This window comes from Myodes glareolus, chromosome 8, assembly GCF_982192425.1.
Source record: "Myodes glareolus chromosome 8, mMyoGla1.1, whole genome shotgun sequence".
In the NCBI taxonomy this organism is placed as follows: Eukaryota; Metazoa; Chordata; class Mammalia; order Rodentia; family Cricetidae; genus Myodes; species Myodes glareolus.
In genome coordinates, this window is record NC_142033.1 from 100,744,836 (window position 1) to 100,762,990 (window position 18,155).

Here is an 18,155-nt window from a genome sequence, read left to right on the forward strand (position 1 = left end):
GTTTCTCTTGATTAAAATTAGCTCATGTGTGTGAAGTATAACCTTGGAAATATCCATTCTCACACTTATCACCTATTCACCATTCATCCATTCAACAACCCATCCATTCGCCCACTGACTACCTACCCACTCATCCACCCACCCACCCATCCATCCACCCACCCACCCATCCATCCACCCACTCACCCATCCATCCACCCACCCACCCATCCATCCACCCACCCACCCATCCATCCACCCACTCACCCATACATCAAATCACCCACCCACCCACCCATTCACCCATCCACCCATCCATCCATTCATCCATCCATCCATCCTCCCACCCACCCACCCACCCATCCATCCACCCACATACCCACCCATCCATCCCCCTATCTACCCACCCACCCATTCATCCATCCACTCATCCATCCACCTACCCACCCACCCAACCAACCATCTGCCCACCTATCCATCCAGCCACCCAGCCACCCATCTATCCACCCACCTGTTGACTGAGGTTTTCTGTCCCACCAGGTCCTGCAGCTGTTTAGTTCCAAAGAAATCACACAGAGATATGCATTAGTTATAAACTGATTGGCCTAGTAGCTCAGACTTCTTATTAACTCTTATAACTTATATTAGCCCATTATTCTTGTCTATGTTAGTCATGTGGCTTGGTACCTTTTTTGGTGAGGCAGTCACATCTTGCTTCCTCTGCGGCTGGGTAAAGACTACGGACTGCATCCTCTTCCCAGAATTCTCCTGTTCTCATTGCCCTGCCTATACTTCCTGCCTGGCTACTGGCGAATCAGTGTTTATTTAAAATATAATTAACAGGATACAGACCATTATCCCACAGCACCCACCCACCCATCCATCTGCCCACCCATCCACCTATCCACCCACCCATCCATCCACCCACCTTCCTCCTTCCCTCTATTCCTCCCTTCCTTAATTCACCTACATAAATTAAAGTTGCAAGTGTGGGTTGGTGAGAAGGCTCAGCTGGCTTGTGGTCCAGTCTGATGAGCTGAATTTGATCCACAGAAGTGGCATGGAAAGAAACTCCTGCAAGTTGCCTTCCGTCCTTCCCACATATGCTATGGTTACACACACTGCGACCAGTGTAGTAGACTTACAGACAAAAATTCTAAAACGGAAAAAAGATGCAAATAAGGAGCTGGAGGCATTGGCTCAGCAATTAGAGCACTGGCTGCTCTGGCAGAGGATCCAGGCTTGAGTCCCAGAACCTACTGAAAGCTCATAACTGTCTGTACCGCCAGACCCAGAGATCCAATGCCCTCTTCTGGCCTCTACGGTCACTGCACACATCAAGTGTAGACCCCCATTCCAGCAAATGTTCACATGCATAAAATAAAATTAAGAAATCACAAATGAACTCTCCTGACTTTATGTTTAGTTCACTCCAATCTATAGGATGCCATCCTCTCTATCAGACCACAGACACAGAGCCCCCACCCCCGATGTGGTAGCGGTGACATGAAACTGCATGGGCGCTCGCAGACACTGATATGTGGTTCAAAACCAGAGTAGCTGAAAATGCCGCTGCGGGGTCACACACGGGGGAAGGGGCTCCCGTCGTGGGTGGCAGGCAGGATGCCGCTGCGGGGTCACACACGGGGGAAGGGGCTCCCTTCGTGGGTGGCAGATGGGAGTGACCTCCCCAGAATTAGCAAGCCCTTCAGTACCTTGGCTGCGCAGACAACCTAGGAAGAGAGGCAGGCTAGCTGTTGCTGCCTGGAGCCGGGTCTGAAGCGGCAGGACAAGTGTTTCCACAGCTCATCCAGGGAGGAGAATTCGTGGCAGCAGGTGCTGTTGTGAGTTTGCAGACAGGGCTTTTCTGTTTAGCCCAGGCTGCCCCAGATCTCTCAAATTTCCCACCTCAGCTTTCTGGGTACTGAGGTGACAAGCAGGCTTAACTGTGCCTGACTTCTCACAGTGGATGGGACTTTTTTCATCTGTGGTTCATTTGACATCAGCCACACGTGTCTGGACATGCTACCTAACCCTCTGCCGTGCAGTGCTTCAGACGCATGAAAATACTTTCCTTTTACTACTGTGGCTCAGAGAAGGCAAATGCCTTGTCCAAGAACACAGCCATGATCATGTCAGATCTATCCTTCCCAAAAGTTCCTTGGACTGCTTGAGTGGGGATGGAACTGGGGCCCCTGCTTCTAGGTTCCCTCTTTCTGTTTTCAAATTCAGATGTTCTTCAGGTGCGTCCCAAGGATGTCCAGTCTTGAGCGATGGAGGAACTCCTGTGAACCTATGACCTCTCTCCTCTCTTTAGTTTTTTTTTTTTTTTTTTGGACAGGGTTTCTCTGTGTAGCCCAGGCTGTCCAGGAACTCGCTCTGTAGCCCAGGCTGTCATCGAATTCCCAGAGACCTGCCTGTCTCTGCATCCCAAGTGCTGGGGTTAAAGGTGTGCACTGCCACCACCTGGTGTGAACCTGTGATGTTATCAGTAAAATTGTTGCGTCTGAGGGAAAGGTGTTTGATCCCAGAAAGTTAAGACTCCCACTCAAAGAGCTTCTGAGGCAGGGGGATGGGAGGAATAGCTCTGTGGACAGTTTCCGTGTCTCTGTTGGGAAATCAACTGTTGTCCTCGGTCTCAGGAAGCATCAGGATGACATTTCTTTTTTTGAGAGTCAGGATCATATAGCTCAGGCTAGCATTAAGCTCTCTATTTAGCTGAGTATGACCTTGAACTCCAGATCTCAGAGATCCTCCTGCCTCTGCCTCTTGAGTACTGGGATCAAAGGTGTGCACCACCACCCAGCCCAAATCTTAGTAAATAAATAAATCTTAGTAAATAAAGTTCTGTTTTCTTGGGCCTGGAATGTTTATAGGCTATTTTAATTGCAGCATTTGGGAGGAAGAAGCAAGTAGATCTCGAGTGAATTCCAGGCCAGCCTCTGCTACACAGTGAAACCTTGTCTCATAAAGAGGGTTATTTGCCGGGTAGTGGTGGCACACACCTTTAATCCCAGCACTCAGGAGGCAGAAGCGGATAGCCATCTGTGAGTTCGAGCCCAGCATGGTCTACAGAGCAAGTGCCACGACAACCAGGACTACACAGAGAGACCCTGTCTCAAGAACAAACAAACAAACAAAAAGGAGTGATTTATTTACTTATCCTTTTTCATTAGGTTGGCTTTAGTTTTTTGAGACAGGGTTTCTCTGTGTCCTGAAACTCACTCTATAGACCAGGCTGGCCTTGAACTCAGAGATCTGTCTGCTTCTGTTTTCTGGGATCATCATGTGCCACCACGCCTAGTTTATTTATTTATCTGGTGTGTGTGAGTGTACCACACGTGCATGCATGAATCTGTGTAGACCCGAGAGAGCATCAGATCCTCTCTCGGTAGCAGTTTGTCTGAGAGTGGTTCCAGCAGGTTTATGGGTTTGAATACTCGGTCCCCACTTGGTGGAACTGTTTGGTAAGAATTAGGGAGGTGTGGTCTAGTTGGGAGAAGTTTGCCACATGGAGTTGAGCCTTGAGGGTTCAAAAGACTCCTGCAATTTGGCTTTCATTGTGTCTCCTAGCTGTGGATCTAGAGATGAGCTCTCAGCGGTTCCTGCCTCCATGTCTTTGCTCTGCCATGATGAACTCTGAATGATGTGGGATTCCCTTCTGTGTGCTGTGAACATGTTTTTGGTGTTTTTTTTTGGGGGGGGGTTGAGACAGGGTTTCTCTGTGACTTTGGAGTTTGTCCTCTTGTAGACCAGGCTGGCCTCGAACTCACAGAGATCCACCTGCCTCTGCCTCCCGAGTGCTGGGATTAAAGGCGTGTGCCACCATCTGGCTTTTTAAAAATTTTTTTTATCTATCTATCTATCTATCTATCTATCTATCTATCTATCTATTGTGTATACAGTGTTCTGTCTGCATGTATGACTGCAGGCCAGAAGAGGGCACCAGATCTCTCTATTGATGGTTGTGAGCTGCCATGTGGGTGCTGGGAATTGAACTCAGGACCTTTGGAAGATCAGGCAGTGCTCTTAACCTCTGAGACATCTCTCCAGCCCTTTGTGACTATGTTTTATTACCATTGGTTAATAAAGAAGTTTCTTTGGCTTATGACAGGGCAGGATGTAGCAAGGTGAGAAATTCAAGCAGAGATAGAGGAGGAAAGGAGGCAGAGTCAGGGAGATGCCATGTAGCTGCCCAAGAAGCAAGAGGTAACAAACCATGAGCATCATAGTAAAATATAATATAAAAGAAATGGGTTAATTTAACATGTAAGAGCTAGCTAGAAATATGCCTGAGCCATTGGCCAAACAGTGTTGTAATTAGTATAGTTTCTGTGTGATTATTTGGGTCTGGGCAGCCTCCATTTACATCTGACCCTCTGGAACTGCAAACCCAATTAAACATTTCCTTCTTTAAGTCGTCCTGGTCATGGTGTTTTATCACAGCAATAGGAAAGTAACCAATACAGACCCCCTGGAGCTGAAGTTTCACGTGGATGTGAGCAACTTGAGGTGGGGTTGGGAACCAAATCATGGTCCTCTGCAAGAATAGGATGTGTTGTTAGTAGCTCAACCATCCTCCCAGGTCCTGGTTCTCTATTTTGATTGGTAGATTAGGTCATATAGCATTTTCTACTCTCCATGTCCATTCCCATAATGCGATTATGCATCACGCATAGGCATACAATGGCAAACAGGTAATAAGGGCTTTCCCCAGAAGGCTGCCAGAGGACACAATTTTGCTTTACTGCGTGCATGCACCCCAAACCAGTTCAGGGCAGACTGGCCCTTCTAATCGTCAACCCTGGACACATTGGGAACACACTGGAATAGAAACTCTCCCAGTTTGATTGTCACCAGAGGTGGCGGGGCGCCCCCTCCTGTTTGGGGAAGGGAAGGTGAGCAGCCTGATGGAGATGTGGACCAAGGATTCCAAGTCGCTCTGTGTATTGTTTGGAAACAGGTGTGCTTGCAGAGTACATTCGGGAATTTGGCCACCGAGTGAACTATTAAAAGAAGCGGGTGAGCATAATCCAAACCCAGTGGGTGTCCCAGGGCACTAAACCGTCTCCTTGGTTTGCCTGCTGTTCAGGTGAGTGGCTAGCACACAGCAGTAACTGCCACATGACTGGGTGATCTAGAGGCTGCAGAGACCATCAGCTCTCGCAGAGGGCCCACAGTCGGTTCCCAGCACTCACGCTGGGCCCTCACAATCTCTTACTGCTCCACTTTTAGGGGACCCAGAGATCTCTGGCCTCCATGGACACCGTGCAGAGCACTTGCAGGGACCCACTAGAAAACAGAAGTAGTTGCTAAGAGCCAGGCCTACGGCTGTCGCCTCACCACCTTTAATGCAGAGGCAGGAGGATGGCTAGGGATTTGAGGTCAGGCTGGGGTGCAGCATGAATCTCAGTCAAAACCCCCAAATAACACAGGAGTGATGGTGCTCATTTTTAATCATAGCTTTTAAGGGGTAGAGGCAGGTGGATGCCTGTGCGTTTAAGGCCAGTCTGATCTACAGAGGGAGTTCCAGACCAGCCAGGCCTACATGGTGAAATCCTGTCTTCAACAAAAGAAAACACAAAAGTTGAAAAAACCCAAATAACTAGACAAATAAATGACACAGTTATTCATCAGTGATTTCAAAATGGTGGTCCCCCTCCCCCTTGACTTTTCTATTTTTATTGCTTGAGTTGGGTTTTCTCTGTCTGAAGAGATCATTCACTGAGGCTGATTTTGTGCCTTTAAGTGGAGGGAAGGACTTAAGACAGGCATCACCTTCAAAGGTTGGTGTTTTTTTCGTTTTTTTTTTTATTTTTTTGTTATTTTTTCCATGATATTTATTGAGCTCTACATTTTTCTCTACTCCCCTTCCCCCCTTCAATCCTCCCCCAAGGTCCCCATGCTCCCAATTTACTCAGGAGATCTTGCCTTTTTATACTTTCTACTTCCCATGTAGATTAGATCTATGTAAGTCTCTCTTAGTGTCCTCACTATTGTCTAAGTTCTCTGAGATTGTGGTTTGTAGGCTGGCTTTCTTTGTTTTATATTTAAAAACCACCTATGAGTACATGTGATAATTGTCTTTCTGTGTCTGGGTTACCTCACTCAAAATAATGTTTTCTAGCTCCATCCATTTTCCTGCAAAATTCAAGATGTCATCATTTTTTTCTGCTGTGTAGTACTCCATTGTGTAAATGCACCACATATTTTTAATCCATTCTTTGATCGAGGGGCGTTTAGGTTGTTTCCAGGTTCTGGCTAAGACAAGCAAAGCTGCTATGAACATAGTTGGGCACATGTCTTTGTGGTATGATTGAGCATCCTTTGGATATATACCCAAAAGGGTATTATTGGGTCTTGAGGAAGGTTGTTTCCTAATTTTCTGAGAAATTGCCACACTGACATCCATAGGGGCTGTACCAGCTTGCATTCCCACCAGCAATGCAGAAGTGTTCCCTTTCCCCCCACAACCTCTCCAGCCTAAGTTGTCATCAGTGTTTGGTGTGGGAGAATTGTGTGTATTCTGTCAATCATATTTTAATAAAACGCTGATTGGCCAGGCAGGCAATATAGGCGGGAAAGCCAGACAGGAAGTAGGGGTGGAGCAAAGAGATTGGGAGTATTCTGGGAAACAGGAAACTCCTTCTGCCACTCCTGCACAGACCACCGAAGAGGCAGCATGTAACTGGCCCAGCTGAAAAAGGTACCAAGCCATATGGCTAAAATAGATCAGAATAATGGGTTAAGATAAGTTATAAGAGTTAATAAGTAACCTGACCTAATGGACCAATCAGCTTTATAACTTATAGAGATCTCTGTGTGGTTGATTTTCCTTTGTGGCTTGCCGGTTGTGGGGTACTGGGCAGGAACAGATACCCCAACAATCTGGCCCTCATGTTACAAATGGCACCAGTGTATGGACAACTGTATTCACATAAAGCCTGAGACAGCTTGGGAAGTAATTCTAGAAAAAATGACAGCATTGCGTATGGTTTCTTGGTAGCAGCAATTTCTTGGGTCTGCTCTGCTTGCTAGAGGCAAGCAAATACTCTCATCTAAGAGAGGCTTCCTGACTCAGCTTTAGCTGCAAAACCTTGCAGCTCTTTTAAAAGATCCTGCCACGAAACACTTAAACAATGTTGATGAAAACTGAACACATGCTTTTCGGCTTTCAGCCATAGCAGAAAAAAAAGCTATGCTGCTGTTTTAAAATGCCGGCTTTTTGGGCTGTCCTGCCAGGGCAATCTCTGACTCTTTCAGGCAGGCAGTCCAACTGAGTGTGGTCTGTGAGCAGAATGCTGCAGCTTGCTTGCTGACATGGACTTTGAAATGCCATAGAGCTGTGGCAAGAAAAATGGCTGCAGCCAGTACCTCAGCCACGAGGCTGTACAGCTAAGGAATGGGCTGGATCTAGCTGTCAAAGCCACGGCTTTCATCCTCTCCTTAAAGACTCCTGTAGAAAAGAGAGATATACAGTAAAGAGAGATTCAAAGAGAAAGAAAACCTGTAAATGATTTACAATGTGTTAAAAATATATACAGGTTAAAAGTTAAAGTTCTTAAAGTTAAAAGGAAAGAAAGAGAGTAGTTGGGTGTAATGGTACACACCTTTAATCCCAACGCCTGGGAGGCAGAGGCATATTGACCTCTGTGACTTCAAAGGGCAGAGGTAGACTGACCTCTGTAACCTCAAGGTGTGGTAATACATGCCTTCAATCCCAATGTCTGGGAGGCAGAGACAGACAGATCTCTGTGAGTTCAAGGTGTGATAGCACATGCCTTTAATCCCAGCACTGGGGAGGCAGAGACAATGGGATCTCTGTGAGTTCAAGGACAGCCTGGTCTACAGAGTTATTCCAGGACAAAGATATACAGAGAACCCGTCTCAAAAAGTAAAAATAAAAATAAAAAAAATAGAGGTTAAAATAAAGCCACATAAAGATGGAAAATACACAGAGAATCTTGATACTGTATGTTATTATGCTCTCTTTAAATTGTTTAAATGCTGAGAAAGGAGCAACAGCTACTAAAAGATATTTGCTTATAAACGCTGCTGAATTAATCCAAGATAGATATTTTAAAAATACCTTTGCTTCAAAATTGAAGTCAAAATGTATGCTACTTTGGAGAAGAGATTTTGCTTTTGTTTCCACAGAAAATGAGAGGCTCTAGATTTATTCAGAGTTACAAAAAATCATCTTTGGCCAAGGGAGACCAACTGAGCAATCTCCGGTAGGAACAGATGGCCCAGATGTCTGAGTTCTACATCCAAAATGGATTCAAGGCGCTGCCTGAGATGATCAGGTCTCACAGGATACTCCAGTCAGGACTTGATTATAACTCTAAATTTTCTTTAGGTCCCCATAAGATTATCAGCGCCCCCAACCAGCAGGAAGTAGCCTAAAATACTATGTCCACATTCCCAACAAATGGACTATGGGTATTTTCCTTTGTTTTTTTTAAAAAAAGAGGGAAATGGTGTGGGAGAATTGTGTGTATTCTGTCAATCATATTTTAATAAAACGCTGATTGGCCAGGCAGGCAATATAGGCGGGAAAGCCAGACAGGAAGTAGGGGTGGAGCAAAGAGATTGGGAGTATTCTGGGAAACAGGAAACTCCCTCTGCCACTCCTGCACAGACCACCGAAGAGGCAGCATGTAACTGGCCCAGCTGAAAAAGGTACCAAGCCATATGGCTAAAATAGATCAGAATAATGGGTTAAGATAAGTTATAAGAGTTAATAAGTAACCTGACCTAATGGGCCAATCAGCTTTATAACTTATAGAGATCTCTGTGTGGTTGATTTTCCTTTGGGGCTTGCCGGCTGGGGAGCACTGGGCGGGACAGATACCCCAACAAGCCGGCCTGTCATGTTACAAGTGTTTTTGATCTTGGCCATTCTTACAGGTGTAAGATGGAATCTCACTTGTTTTGATTTGCATTTCTCTGATGACTAAGAATGTTGAACATTTCCTTAAGTATCTTTCAGCCATTTTAGATTCCTCTGTTGAGACTTCTCTGTTTAGGTCTGTACTCCATTTTTTATTGGATTATGTGATCTTTTGGTGTCCAATTTCTTTTTCGTATATTTTGGAGATCAGACCTCTGTCTGATGTGGGGTTAGTGAAGATCTTTTTCCATTCTGTAGGCTGTCGTTTTGTCTTGTTGACCGTGTCCTTTGCTTTACAGAAGCTTTTCAGTTTCAGGAGGTCCCATTTATTAATTGTTTCTCTCAGTGTCTGTGCTGCCGGGGTTCTATTTAGGAAGTGGTTCCCTATGTCAATGCGTTCAAATGTACTTTCCACTTTCTCTTCTATGAGGTTCAGTGTGGATGACTTTATGTTGAGGTCTTTGATCCATTTAGACTTGAGTTTTGTGCATGGTGATAGATATGGGTCTATTTTCATTCTTCTACATGTTGATATCCAGTTATGCCAGAACCACTTGTTAAATATGCTTTTCTTTTTTCTATTTGATATATATATATTTTTTTGCTTCTTTATCAAAGATCAGGTGTTCGAAGATGTGTGGATTGATATCCAGGTCTTCTATTCGGTTCCATTGGTTCTCCTGTCTGTTCTTATGCCAATACCAGGCTGTTTTCCGTACTGTAGCTCTGTCGTAGAGTTTGGAGTCAGGGATTGTGATGCCTCTAGAAGTTCTTTTATTGTCCAGGATTATTTTGGCTATCCTGGGTTTTTTGCTTTTCCAAATGAAGTTGAGTACCGTTTTTTCAAGGTCTTTGAAGAATTTTGCTGGGATTTTGATGGGCAAGGTTGGTGCTTTGTTAGGGTTATTGAGATATGGTTTTACTTCGTAGTTCAGGCTGTACCTGAGACTGCCCTGCCTCAGTCTCTCAAGGGTTGCATGCCTGTGTTTCCAGCTCTGCCCCCATTCCACACCAACTCCATCCATCCCTCCTGGGAGTGGGATCCTGCAGTGTGTATCCTTCTGGGTCTGGTCCATGCCTCTGAGCATCATGTCACTGGAGTCAGGGCATCCTTCCATTTGTCTGCAGATGTCCTAGTGTACTGTCTTCTACTCTGCTACCCTGTCGAATAACATGTTCAGTCAGTCACCAGCCATACTGGGGTGACTTCCCCATTGGGTCTTGTTGAGCGTGTGGGCATGCCTGCCATGGCATACACGTGGAAGCCAGAGGATAACATTTAGGAGTTTGAGTCCCTCCAGTCTAACGTGAGATCTGGACAACCAGATCTGAGCCCTTGGCTCACCTCTCCAAGACAGCATGCAGATGCCATTCCCTTCTAGCCCTGCCAGCATCCACACAGCTGTCCCTCCTCAGTTATGTCCCTTGACCCGCGCTAGTCTCTCTGAAAGTGGCTTGGCACCCTGACTCTGCAAACAAAGGAGGGCAGATAGCTTCCTCCCCTTGCTCCTGCACTTACAATCTTCCTGTCTCCACCTTTCAAGTACTAGGAGAACAGGTATGTGCCCCTGAACCTGATTTACAGGGTGTGAGGCTGGGACCCAAGGTTTTGGCATTCTAGGCTAACGACTTAAGCCTCAGTCCTGGCCTCCAAATAAAAAGTGAGATCAGGGCTGTGTGTGCAGTGCGAAGGTGGAGGCCTTGGGTTCAATCCTCAGTATGGCAGGATATTCAAACAGCTATAGTCAGAGTGGTGTGGTTGCGCACACCTTTAGTCCCAGCACTCTGGAGACAGAAGCAGTAGGATCTCTGTGAGTTTGAGGCCAGCCCGTTCTGCAGAGCGAGTTCCAGGACAGCCAGGGCTACCCAGTTAGACCCTGTCTTGAATAAAAACAAACAAAACTAACCAACTAACCCAAAACAAAACAAAACAAAAAAACCCGAACAAACAGCAAACAGCTCTGGTCTACAGAAGACCACTGACTCAGTCCTTTCCTGGTGCTGAGACTGCTGACCATTTAGAATGGCACCACTTCTAATGTGCACTGTTACAGCCACAGGAAGAACCACTGGACAATCCTGCATGTATGTTTTTTAAAAGACTTAAATTAGGGGGCTGAAGAGATGGCTCAGAGGTTAAGAGTCCTGAGTTCAATTCCCAGCAACCACATGGTGGCTCACAGCCATCTGTAATGAGATCTAGTGCCCTCTTCTAGCTTGCAGACATACACGGAGGAAGAATGCTGTATACATAATAAATAAATCTTTTTTTTTTAAAAAAAAGACAATTTATCTTCAATTCTGTGTGTCTGTGTGCAAGCCCCTGCATCTGTGTGCAGTGCCCAAGGAGGCCATAAGAGGGCGCTGAAGTACGTGCCCCGGCTACGGGGAACCCGGGATTGAGGCTTGGGAGGGAGAAACGCGCTCAGTCCTTTAGATTTGTACGACCCAGATCGGTAAACTGACCTCCCGCTGCACCACACGGCAGCGACTTGTCGCCGGCGTCCCCTCCCTCTCCAGTGCTCGTACCCGAAGCCGTAGTGCCATTTTGGGGACGCTCGGGGCCCAGCGCGCAGGCGTCACACCGCGGCCTGGCCCCGCCCCCTCCACGTGCGGCGCACACTTCGCGCCGCTCGGCCGAGCTCGCCTCGCGCCTTCCTCCCTCCATCCGCCCGCCCCCTATGGCGCCTGCTTCCTATTGGCTGACGGCTTCGTCGCTCGGCCTGCAGCCTGGCGGGCCCCCACCAGTACGGAAGTCCTGCCCCGCGCGCGGCTGTCCGGCCTTCCGATAGGCTCGGCGGCTTGTCTGTTGGCGAGGCCGGGCCCGAGTCGGCCGCTGGGGGCCCGCGGTCGCTGAGCGGCCCGGGCTGGCGGCGGTTTCCGGTTCAGCGCGGCTGGCGGGCGGGCGGCCCGGAGCGGCGGCGGCGGCGCCCGACAGACAATGAGGGCGGTGGGGCGGCGCTGAGCGGCGGCGGCGGGAGCGACGCGGGCCCGGGGGCGGGGCGGGCGCCAGCCATGGACAATCAGGTGAGAAGCCGCCGCCCGGGACCGGCCTCCCGTGGCGCGGCGGCCGGCCCTGCGCGCACACGGCCCCGCGCGCGCCCGATGTGCGCGCGCCCGGCCGGACTCCCCCCCCCCCCATTCACCGCGACCCCGGGACGACCCTCCCCCAACGCCTTATCTGGGCGCCCCTCCCCCACCGCGACCCCACGCGCCCCTCCCCCACCGCGACCCCAGGTCTGCTACGGAACCCCCTGAGGGCATTCCAACACCCCAATGACATCCGCTCCACCCCGGAGAACCCTTTTCTTGCATAGGGAATGTACATCGCTCTGGAGCCGCCACGGCATCCTGAGCGACACAGCCTGGCCCAGAGCACGCAAGGCACCCCTTAGAATCCCTCGGGCACCACTCCGAACCTCAGGGCTTCAGCACCCTGGGAAACTCTATTTTGTTTCAGAGGTCTCCGGAGGCATGCCGTAGAACCCCAGTGTACACAGACTCCCGAGGCGCCTCTCAGGATCCCAGCCAGGGCTTTAGCACCCTGGACATCCCAGCCTGTTCGGAACCCTTTGGGATTCCCCCTTGGAGCTTTAGTGCTACCATAGCACCCTGGGGATTCCCCCGCCTGGTCCACAACTCTCCAGGAAGATTTGGAACCCTATAGCCACCCACAGCACCTTAGGGATCCTATTCTGGTTCAGAATCCTCTGGAATCCTTTGGCCTCCATCGGAATTCCAGAGCCACCCAGGCTGTCTGGGAACCCCAGGGTACTCATGATTCCTGTGGATCAAAATCTAGGCAGACTCCCCTCAGAACTCCAGTGCATCCCACAGCCCCTGGCACCCTTGTCTGGCCCAGAACCCTTGGAAACATGTCTCAGAACTCCAGTGGAACTTCCAGCCTCTGGGGTCCCAGCGTGGCTCTGAACCTGTGGAGACTCAAGTAAAGTGTCCAGGAACTCTCGGCGAAATCCCCTTACGTGCCACACACTTCCCCATATCTGGCTCTCCCTCTGTGGAGGGAATTCTTCCTGAACTCCATGAAGCCCCAAACAGGTACTTGTGTTTTGAATGTTTCTTGCTGCAGTTACACCTCCCATCTGAGATACTACTTCAGGCCACATTTCCCATTCTTCTACATGACCTGCCTCTGCTCTCCTACCCCTGTGCACATGAAGCATGTTCCTGGACTGCCTCTGGGAACTTACTTCTGGTGCCATCTTGATCTTGGGCCAGTGTTAGTCCCGTTGACCCACCCTGCTGCCCGCCCTTCTCTGTGCCCAGTGCCGAAGGGTGGCACCTTCCTTCAGACACAGACCAAGGGCAGTCTCTGCTCTGACCCGGTACCCCACAAGCTCTTCAGACCCCTAAGACTCCTGTTACGTCCCTTGGGTTTGGCCAACATTGCTCCTGGACCTGTCTAGTAATCCTAGTGCAGCTTTGTCCTCTGACTGACTGTGATCTCAGCCAGCCGTGCTGGACCACCTTTCCATCCCCACTACCCCACCCCTCCCCTCACACTCCCATCGCTTCTCAGCCTCACCTAGCCACAGGTGGATTCTCCAGGCTCCCACTGGCAGCTCTCCCACTTGGTAACCAGCCCTTTTGGTTCCTGAGTCCCTTCTGGTGCACCCAGATCTCACCAAGTGAGCTCCTCCCCATCTTCAAATTACTCTCACCCAGGGTTACATCTTCCCCTTCCTTCCCAAGCCCGAGTTTTCAGGGGCGCTCGTCCTGGGAAGGTATGGGGCTGTGGGGGTGGCAGCTGATGGCTTCCTCTACTGTTTGCAAGGGCAGGTTGGGGCATTCCTGACTTCTGGCGCCATGGAGGCGGCTTTGTCTGGTTTGGCCATGTGGCTGTGTAGTTTCAGGCGCATGGGCCAGGAACTTTCCTGTGTCCCACTATCCTTGGGCAGGTGGCTGGTGCCATTGCTCTTGGATCTGGTGTGTTTGGCTTTCTGCTAGTGAACAGACAGACTGCTTTGCAAGCCTGCTTGCTACCTGGGCTCTTCTTTGATTGAACCATGTGCAAAGTCCCTGTCCCTGTCCCTGTCCCTTCAGCACCCTCTGCACTCAAAAGTCCCTACCAGAGTCTCTACCAGAGATTGGAGGCCATTCTCTTTGTGATGTGCTGGGCGCTGTCACTTCATGGCTGGGATGCTGAGTAAAGGTGGCAATCTCAGGGGCAGTGGGGAAAAGGCTCCTCTCAGTCTGAACTCAGCTGTGACTATAGCTGCTTTTAGGTTTTAGCCAAGTAACATGAAAAGTTGAGACTTTAGGTTACAGACAGCCACCATGACTGAGCACCTGGCCATCCAGGAGGCTGTGCAGACAGGACCCTGCCATCGGAAGTGCTCTGGTGGCGCTGAGCTGGGTTGTTGGTCTGCATTGTCATATGCCCTTCCTTCCCTGCCAGTTCCAGAGAACCCAATAGCTGCCCCCATTGCAACTGGGAGACCTGTGTGGGGAGTGCAGGGTACTGTAGGTGCACAGGTAGAGTCCCAGCCTCCCTCCATCCAGGGCTGTGCCCTTCAGGGAAGCAGTGGGCTGGACCCTGGGCTGACTCTGCATGCCTTTCTTCTCTGCCCCCTGTCCTGGTGTAGCCTTCCCCAGTGACTCTGAGGTCAGTGCAGAGGCAAGCACAGAAGTCTAGTTTGCTTTTTCCTCTGGGCTTTCCCTATGGATAGGAAGGCCAGGAAAGTGTCTCAAGTGTTCCCTTCGTGCCACCCTGTCCCCCTCCAGTGCTGTCTGTTGTATTGGATTTCTGTGCTCAGCACGGGCATGGCCAGGATTGCTATTCACCTTGGGGAGGGATGAAATGGAATTGGTTTGTTGAGTACAGTGCTGGAAAGATGGGAAGGGTCTGAGAGTCCAGTGGGATTCCTCAGCAGACAGCTAGAGACGGTGTCAGCATCCAGTGTTCCTGATCCCCAAAGAACCTGGGAGCTCCCTTCCCAGAGTCACAGGCCTGGCCTCAGAAGGGGTGCAGTGTGGACTCAGGTGGTACACAGGCCCACAGCCTGGCTGTACTGCACACCAGGAGCAGAGATTTGGCTCAGGTGGGGAGGTTGGGGCAGCCAGAGCCAGCATCTTTTCCTGGTGTCCTGAGTGTTACTGCCTCTCCATAGAAGGCTGTGGGTAAGGTGCTGGAGCTGGAGCCACATCCCTGGTCCTCTGAAGCTAGTCTCAGGCTTTCTTACTCTGCTCTTCTGACCTGCTTTGCAGGGGTGAGGGGCCTGGGCTGGGATTGCCAACAGTTGAAACACCCCTGCCCAGGGCTATTGTCCACCATCTGTCTTAAGTACCTGGTATATCCATGTGGACAGCACACCTCTTCCTTCCCAGCTTCTTCTCGTCCCTCTGTCTTGAGCATTGTGCCGTATCAAAAGGGGTGGCAGTGGTTGGAGCACGGGGCCAGAGCTGCTGGTTAGCTCTATTATTTATTTATTTATTTTTGGCTGTCCTCCAGACTTACCTTGTCTTTTACTCCGGTGCCTTTCGCTTTAGTGATCATCTTAGGGCACCTGCTTCCCCCGGAGTCCTGTCTGGGATTAGAGGGACAGGTTCTAGAGAGTTCAGTTGACTTGGTCTTGTGTCACCGGTGCTCTGTGGGGTCATGGGCCTGGGTCCTGGCTCCTTCTCCATCTGTGTGTGTGGACCTTGCTATGGGGCGGACCTGACGTTTTTTCTTATTAAAGAGGAGAGCCAAGTACATACCAAAGTACTGGCTCCTGGAGCCAGGTGATAGGTGTAATTACACCATAGGGTGACATGTGAATTCCCAGAGGAAAGGGCATTTGTTACAAAGAATTCCCGCCAGAAATCAGGTGAAAGCCTATAGGAAAATTAACAGCTAATGACTGCCTCCTGGGCCCCAGCTGGGTGTGGTAGGAGAAGTAGACAGATGGGTGGATGTGGTGGGTTGATGGATGGATGAATTAGTGGGTGGGTGGGTGAATGGATGGATTGGTAGGTGGATGGGTGGATTGAAGGATATGTGAGTGTATGGTGGGTGAATAGATGGATGGGTGGGTGGCTGGATTTGGAGTCACACAGACCTATGAAATGCAATATTTTGGCCCTTTGCCCATCCACACCTAGAGAGAGCGGTCTCCCTCAGGAAGGGCCTATGAGATGCCCTACATGCTGTTTGCCTGGCTTACTGGATTGGGATTCTAAGTCTGAATGCCCTCTGCCAGTTGGCTTGGCAGCATGAAGCCTCCAGCCTGAGCTTAACTGTCCCCAGATGGCACTCTGAGCCTTTAGGGCACTGCACCCCTTGGCTTCTGATCTCCAGCAGCACGATGGGTGACACTTTCCTGGGCAGGTCCTGGCTGTTTACTGGGTTTCCTGGGTGCAGGCAGCAGGGTCGCTTTAGTTCCCAGTTCTGGGTTGTGCAGAGGCATCCATGCAACAAGTGCTCACAGTCCTGGAGGACCTTCTAGGGCAAGGCAGCGTGAGGAGAGCTGTGCTGGCTGTGGGAGTACCTCTTGCATCAGTACCACTCCACTCCTGAGAACTTGGTTCAACCAGGAGCTGCTTGGTTTGCTCAAGCTTCTGCTGGGCTCAAGGGTTCCAGATAGAGGACAGCAAGGAGGGGCCTGTGCAGTAGTGGCCACTGGGTGGCTGGGGCTCACTCAGCTCAAGCTGCTGCAGCTTCAAGTTCCTTTCTCTTGTTGGTGGTACAGGTCCTGTGCTGTCCCACTACCATTATTTTTGGAAAGTTGTGGCCTCTCAGGGTCCAGCTCAGAAAGGACAAAGATGGTTAGGTATGGGAATCTGGAGCACTGCTGGTCCAGACTGTGGTGCCCTCAGCTAGGGGTGTTGTGGCCCCAGTTGACACCGGCCCCTTGGGCATCACTGTTGCCAGCCAGTGCTTTGGGCACAGTCTACCACAGCCTTGAAACCTCCTGTTTACTTTGGCTTGTGCCTTGAAGTTCTGGCGCCTGTGTCCCCAGCTCCAATGGAACTGTGGTCATTTGTTCTTTTGCAATAGCCACTGTGCTGCCTGTGCTGTGACCCGACTGGGAACCCCATGTCACCAGTACTGTCAGGCAGCTGGCCCAGGGCTCATCTGGCAAGTTGTAGATTCAGGGAGACAGGCCCACAGCAGACAGAAATTCCAAAGTGGCTCAGAGAGTAGAGTCACCAGTGTTTAGGAGTCCAGGGAGCCTCCAGCCAGCAGTGGCCCTATTGATCATGGATGACTGGGGTGCTGGCAGTATTGCTCCAGAGTCAGGTTGAACATTCTTCATCCTGAGCTCAGTGTGTCCACATAGGCATCCATGTAACCCAGGCTGGTCCTCGGCTGAGTCACTGGCAGGCACCAGACCCAGCTATGTGTGTCTCGGAGTTGATGTTTAGTTCTCCCGGATGTCCCCAGTACTTGCTCTCCCCTCCGTGCAGAGTTGCAGCCCTGCCCCCTTGTCCCAGAGATAGGTCTTTGCACTTAGGTCCAGCTGCTTTTTCCTGCCAGTCCTCCGTTCCCTTTCTCCAGCTTCTACCCCACTCACCACCATTTGTGGTTGAGCACGTCTTCCAGATGGCCCTGCCTTTACTCACTCACTTGCATCTCCCACGTGCCTGCCCTCTTGCAAGCCCTCCCGTAGACCTAGAACCATGGAGCTTTTCGTAGGAAAACAAAGGATGCTTGTCTTGGCAGAGATCTGAGTACACAGATTCTGGGGGGCTATGTGGTCAGGTGTCAGGAGAGGAGTTGGGGCATACATAGGTGGGATCTCTAGGGTCTGGGCCCCTGGACAGTGTCTTCACAGGAGAGGGCTAGCAGAGACCAGTGTGTGGAGTTCCTGGCAGGCAGCCTGGACATCCTGCCTGATTGTCTTGCTTATCAAGGTAGAGCACTTAGCAAGCCAGCTTAGCCTGTGGTGACTGTTTCATACCAACTGTGGGTCAGACTGGAGAGACCCCAACACTCAGCTGCAGAAGGGTGGGGAATTCAAGGCCAGCCTGGGCTGGTTGTGAGAACTCGTCTTTTAAAAAAAAAAAAAGGTTGGGGTAAAGATGGGTGTGGTGGTGCACACCTTTAATCCCCGCAGACGGACCTCTGAGTTTGAGGCCAGTCCAGTCTACAGAGTGAGTTCCAGGATAGCCAGGACTACAGAGAAACCCTGTTTTGGAAAACCAAAATAATAAATGTATAAATAAATAGAAGACTAGGGTAGCTGGTGGTGATAGCACACGATTATAATCCCAGCACTCAAGAGGCAGGAGGAGCTCGAGTTCAAGGCTAGCTGGTATAGAGGGTGAGTTTCAGGACAGC

General features: G+C 50.1%; 1 protein-coding gene across 4 annotated transcripts in view; it reads left to right on the forward strand.

The window, feature by feature from the left end:
- The first annotated feature begins 11,743 nt into the window (after positions 1-11,743).
- The window catches only part of Mllt1 (MLLT1 super elongation complex subunit), a 42,392-nt gene continuing 35,980 nt past the window's right edge, over positions 11,744-18,155 (forward strand). For 2 of the 4 annotated variants that reach the window (XM_085692352.2, XM_085692353.2), the window contains exon 1: positions 11,744-11,899. In XM_085692352.2, the coding sequence (XP_085548478.1) occupies positions 11,888-11,899 (12 nt within the window). In that variant the 5' untranslated portion in view covers positions 11,744-11,887. Of the gene's footprint in view, positions 11,900-12,341; positions 12,932-18,155 lie in introns of those variants that run through there. The other 2 variants (XM_085692351.2, XM_048427511.3) reach the window with 2 other exon arrangements.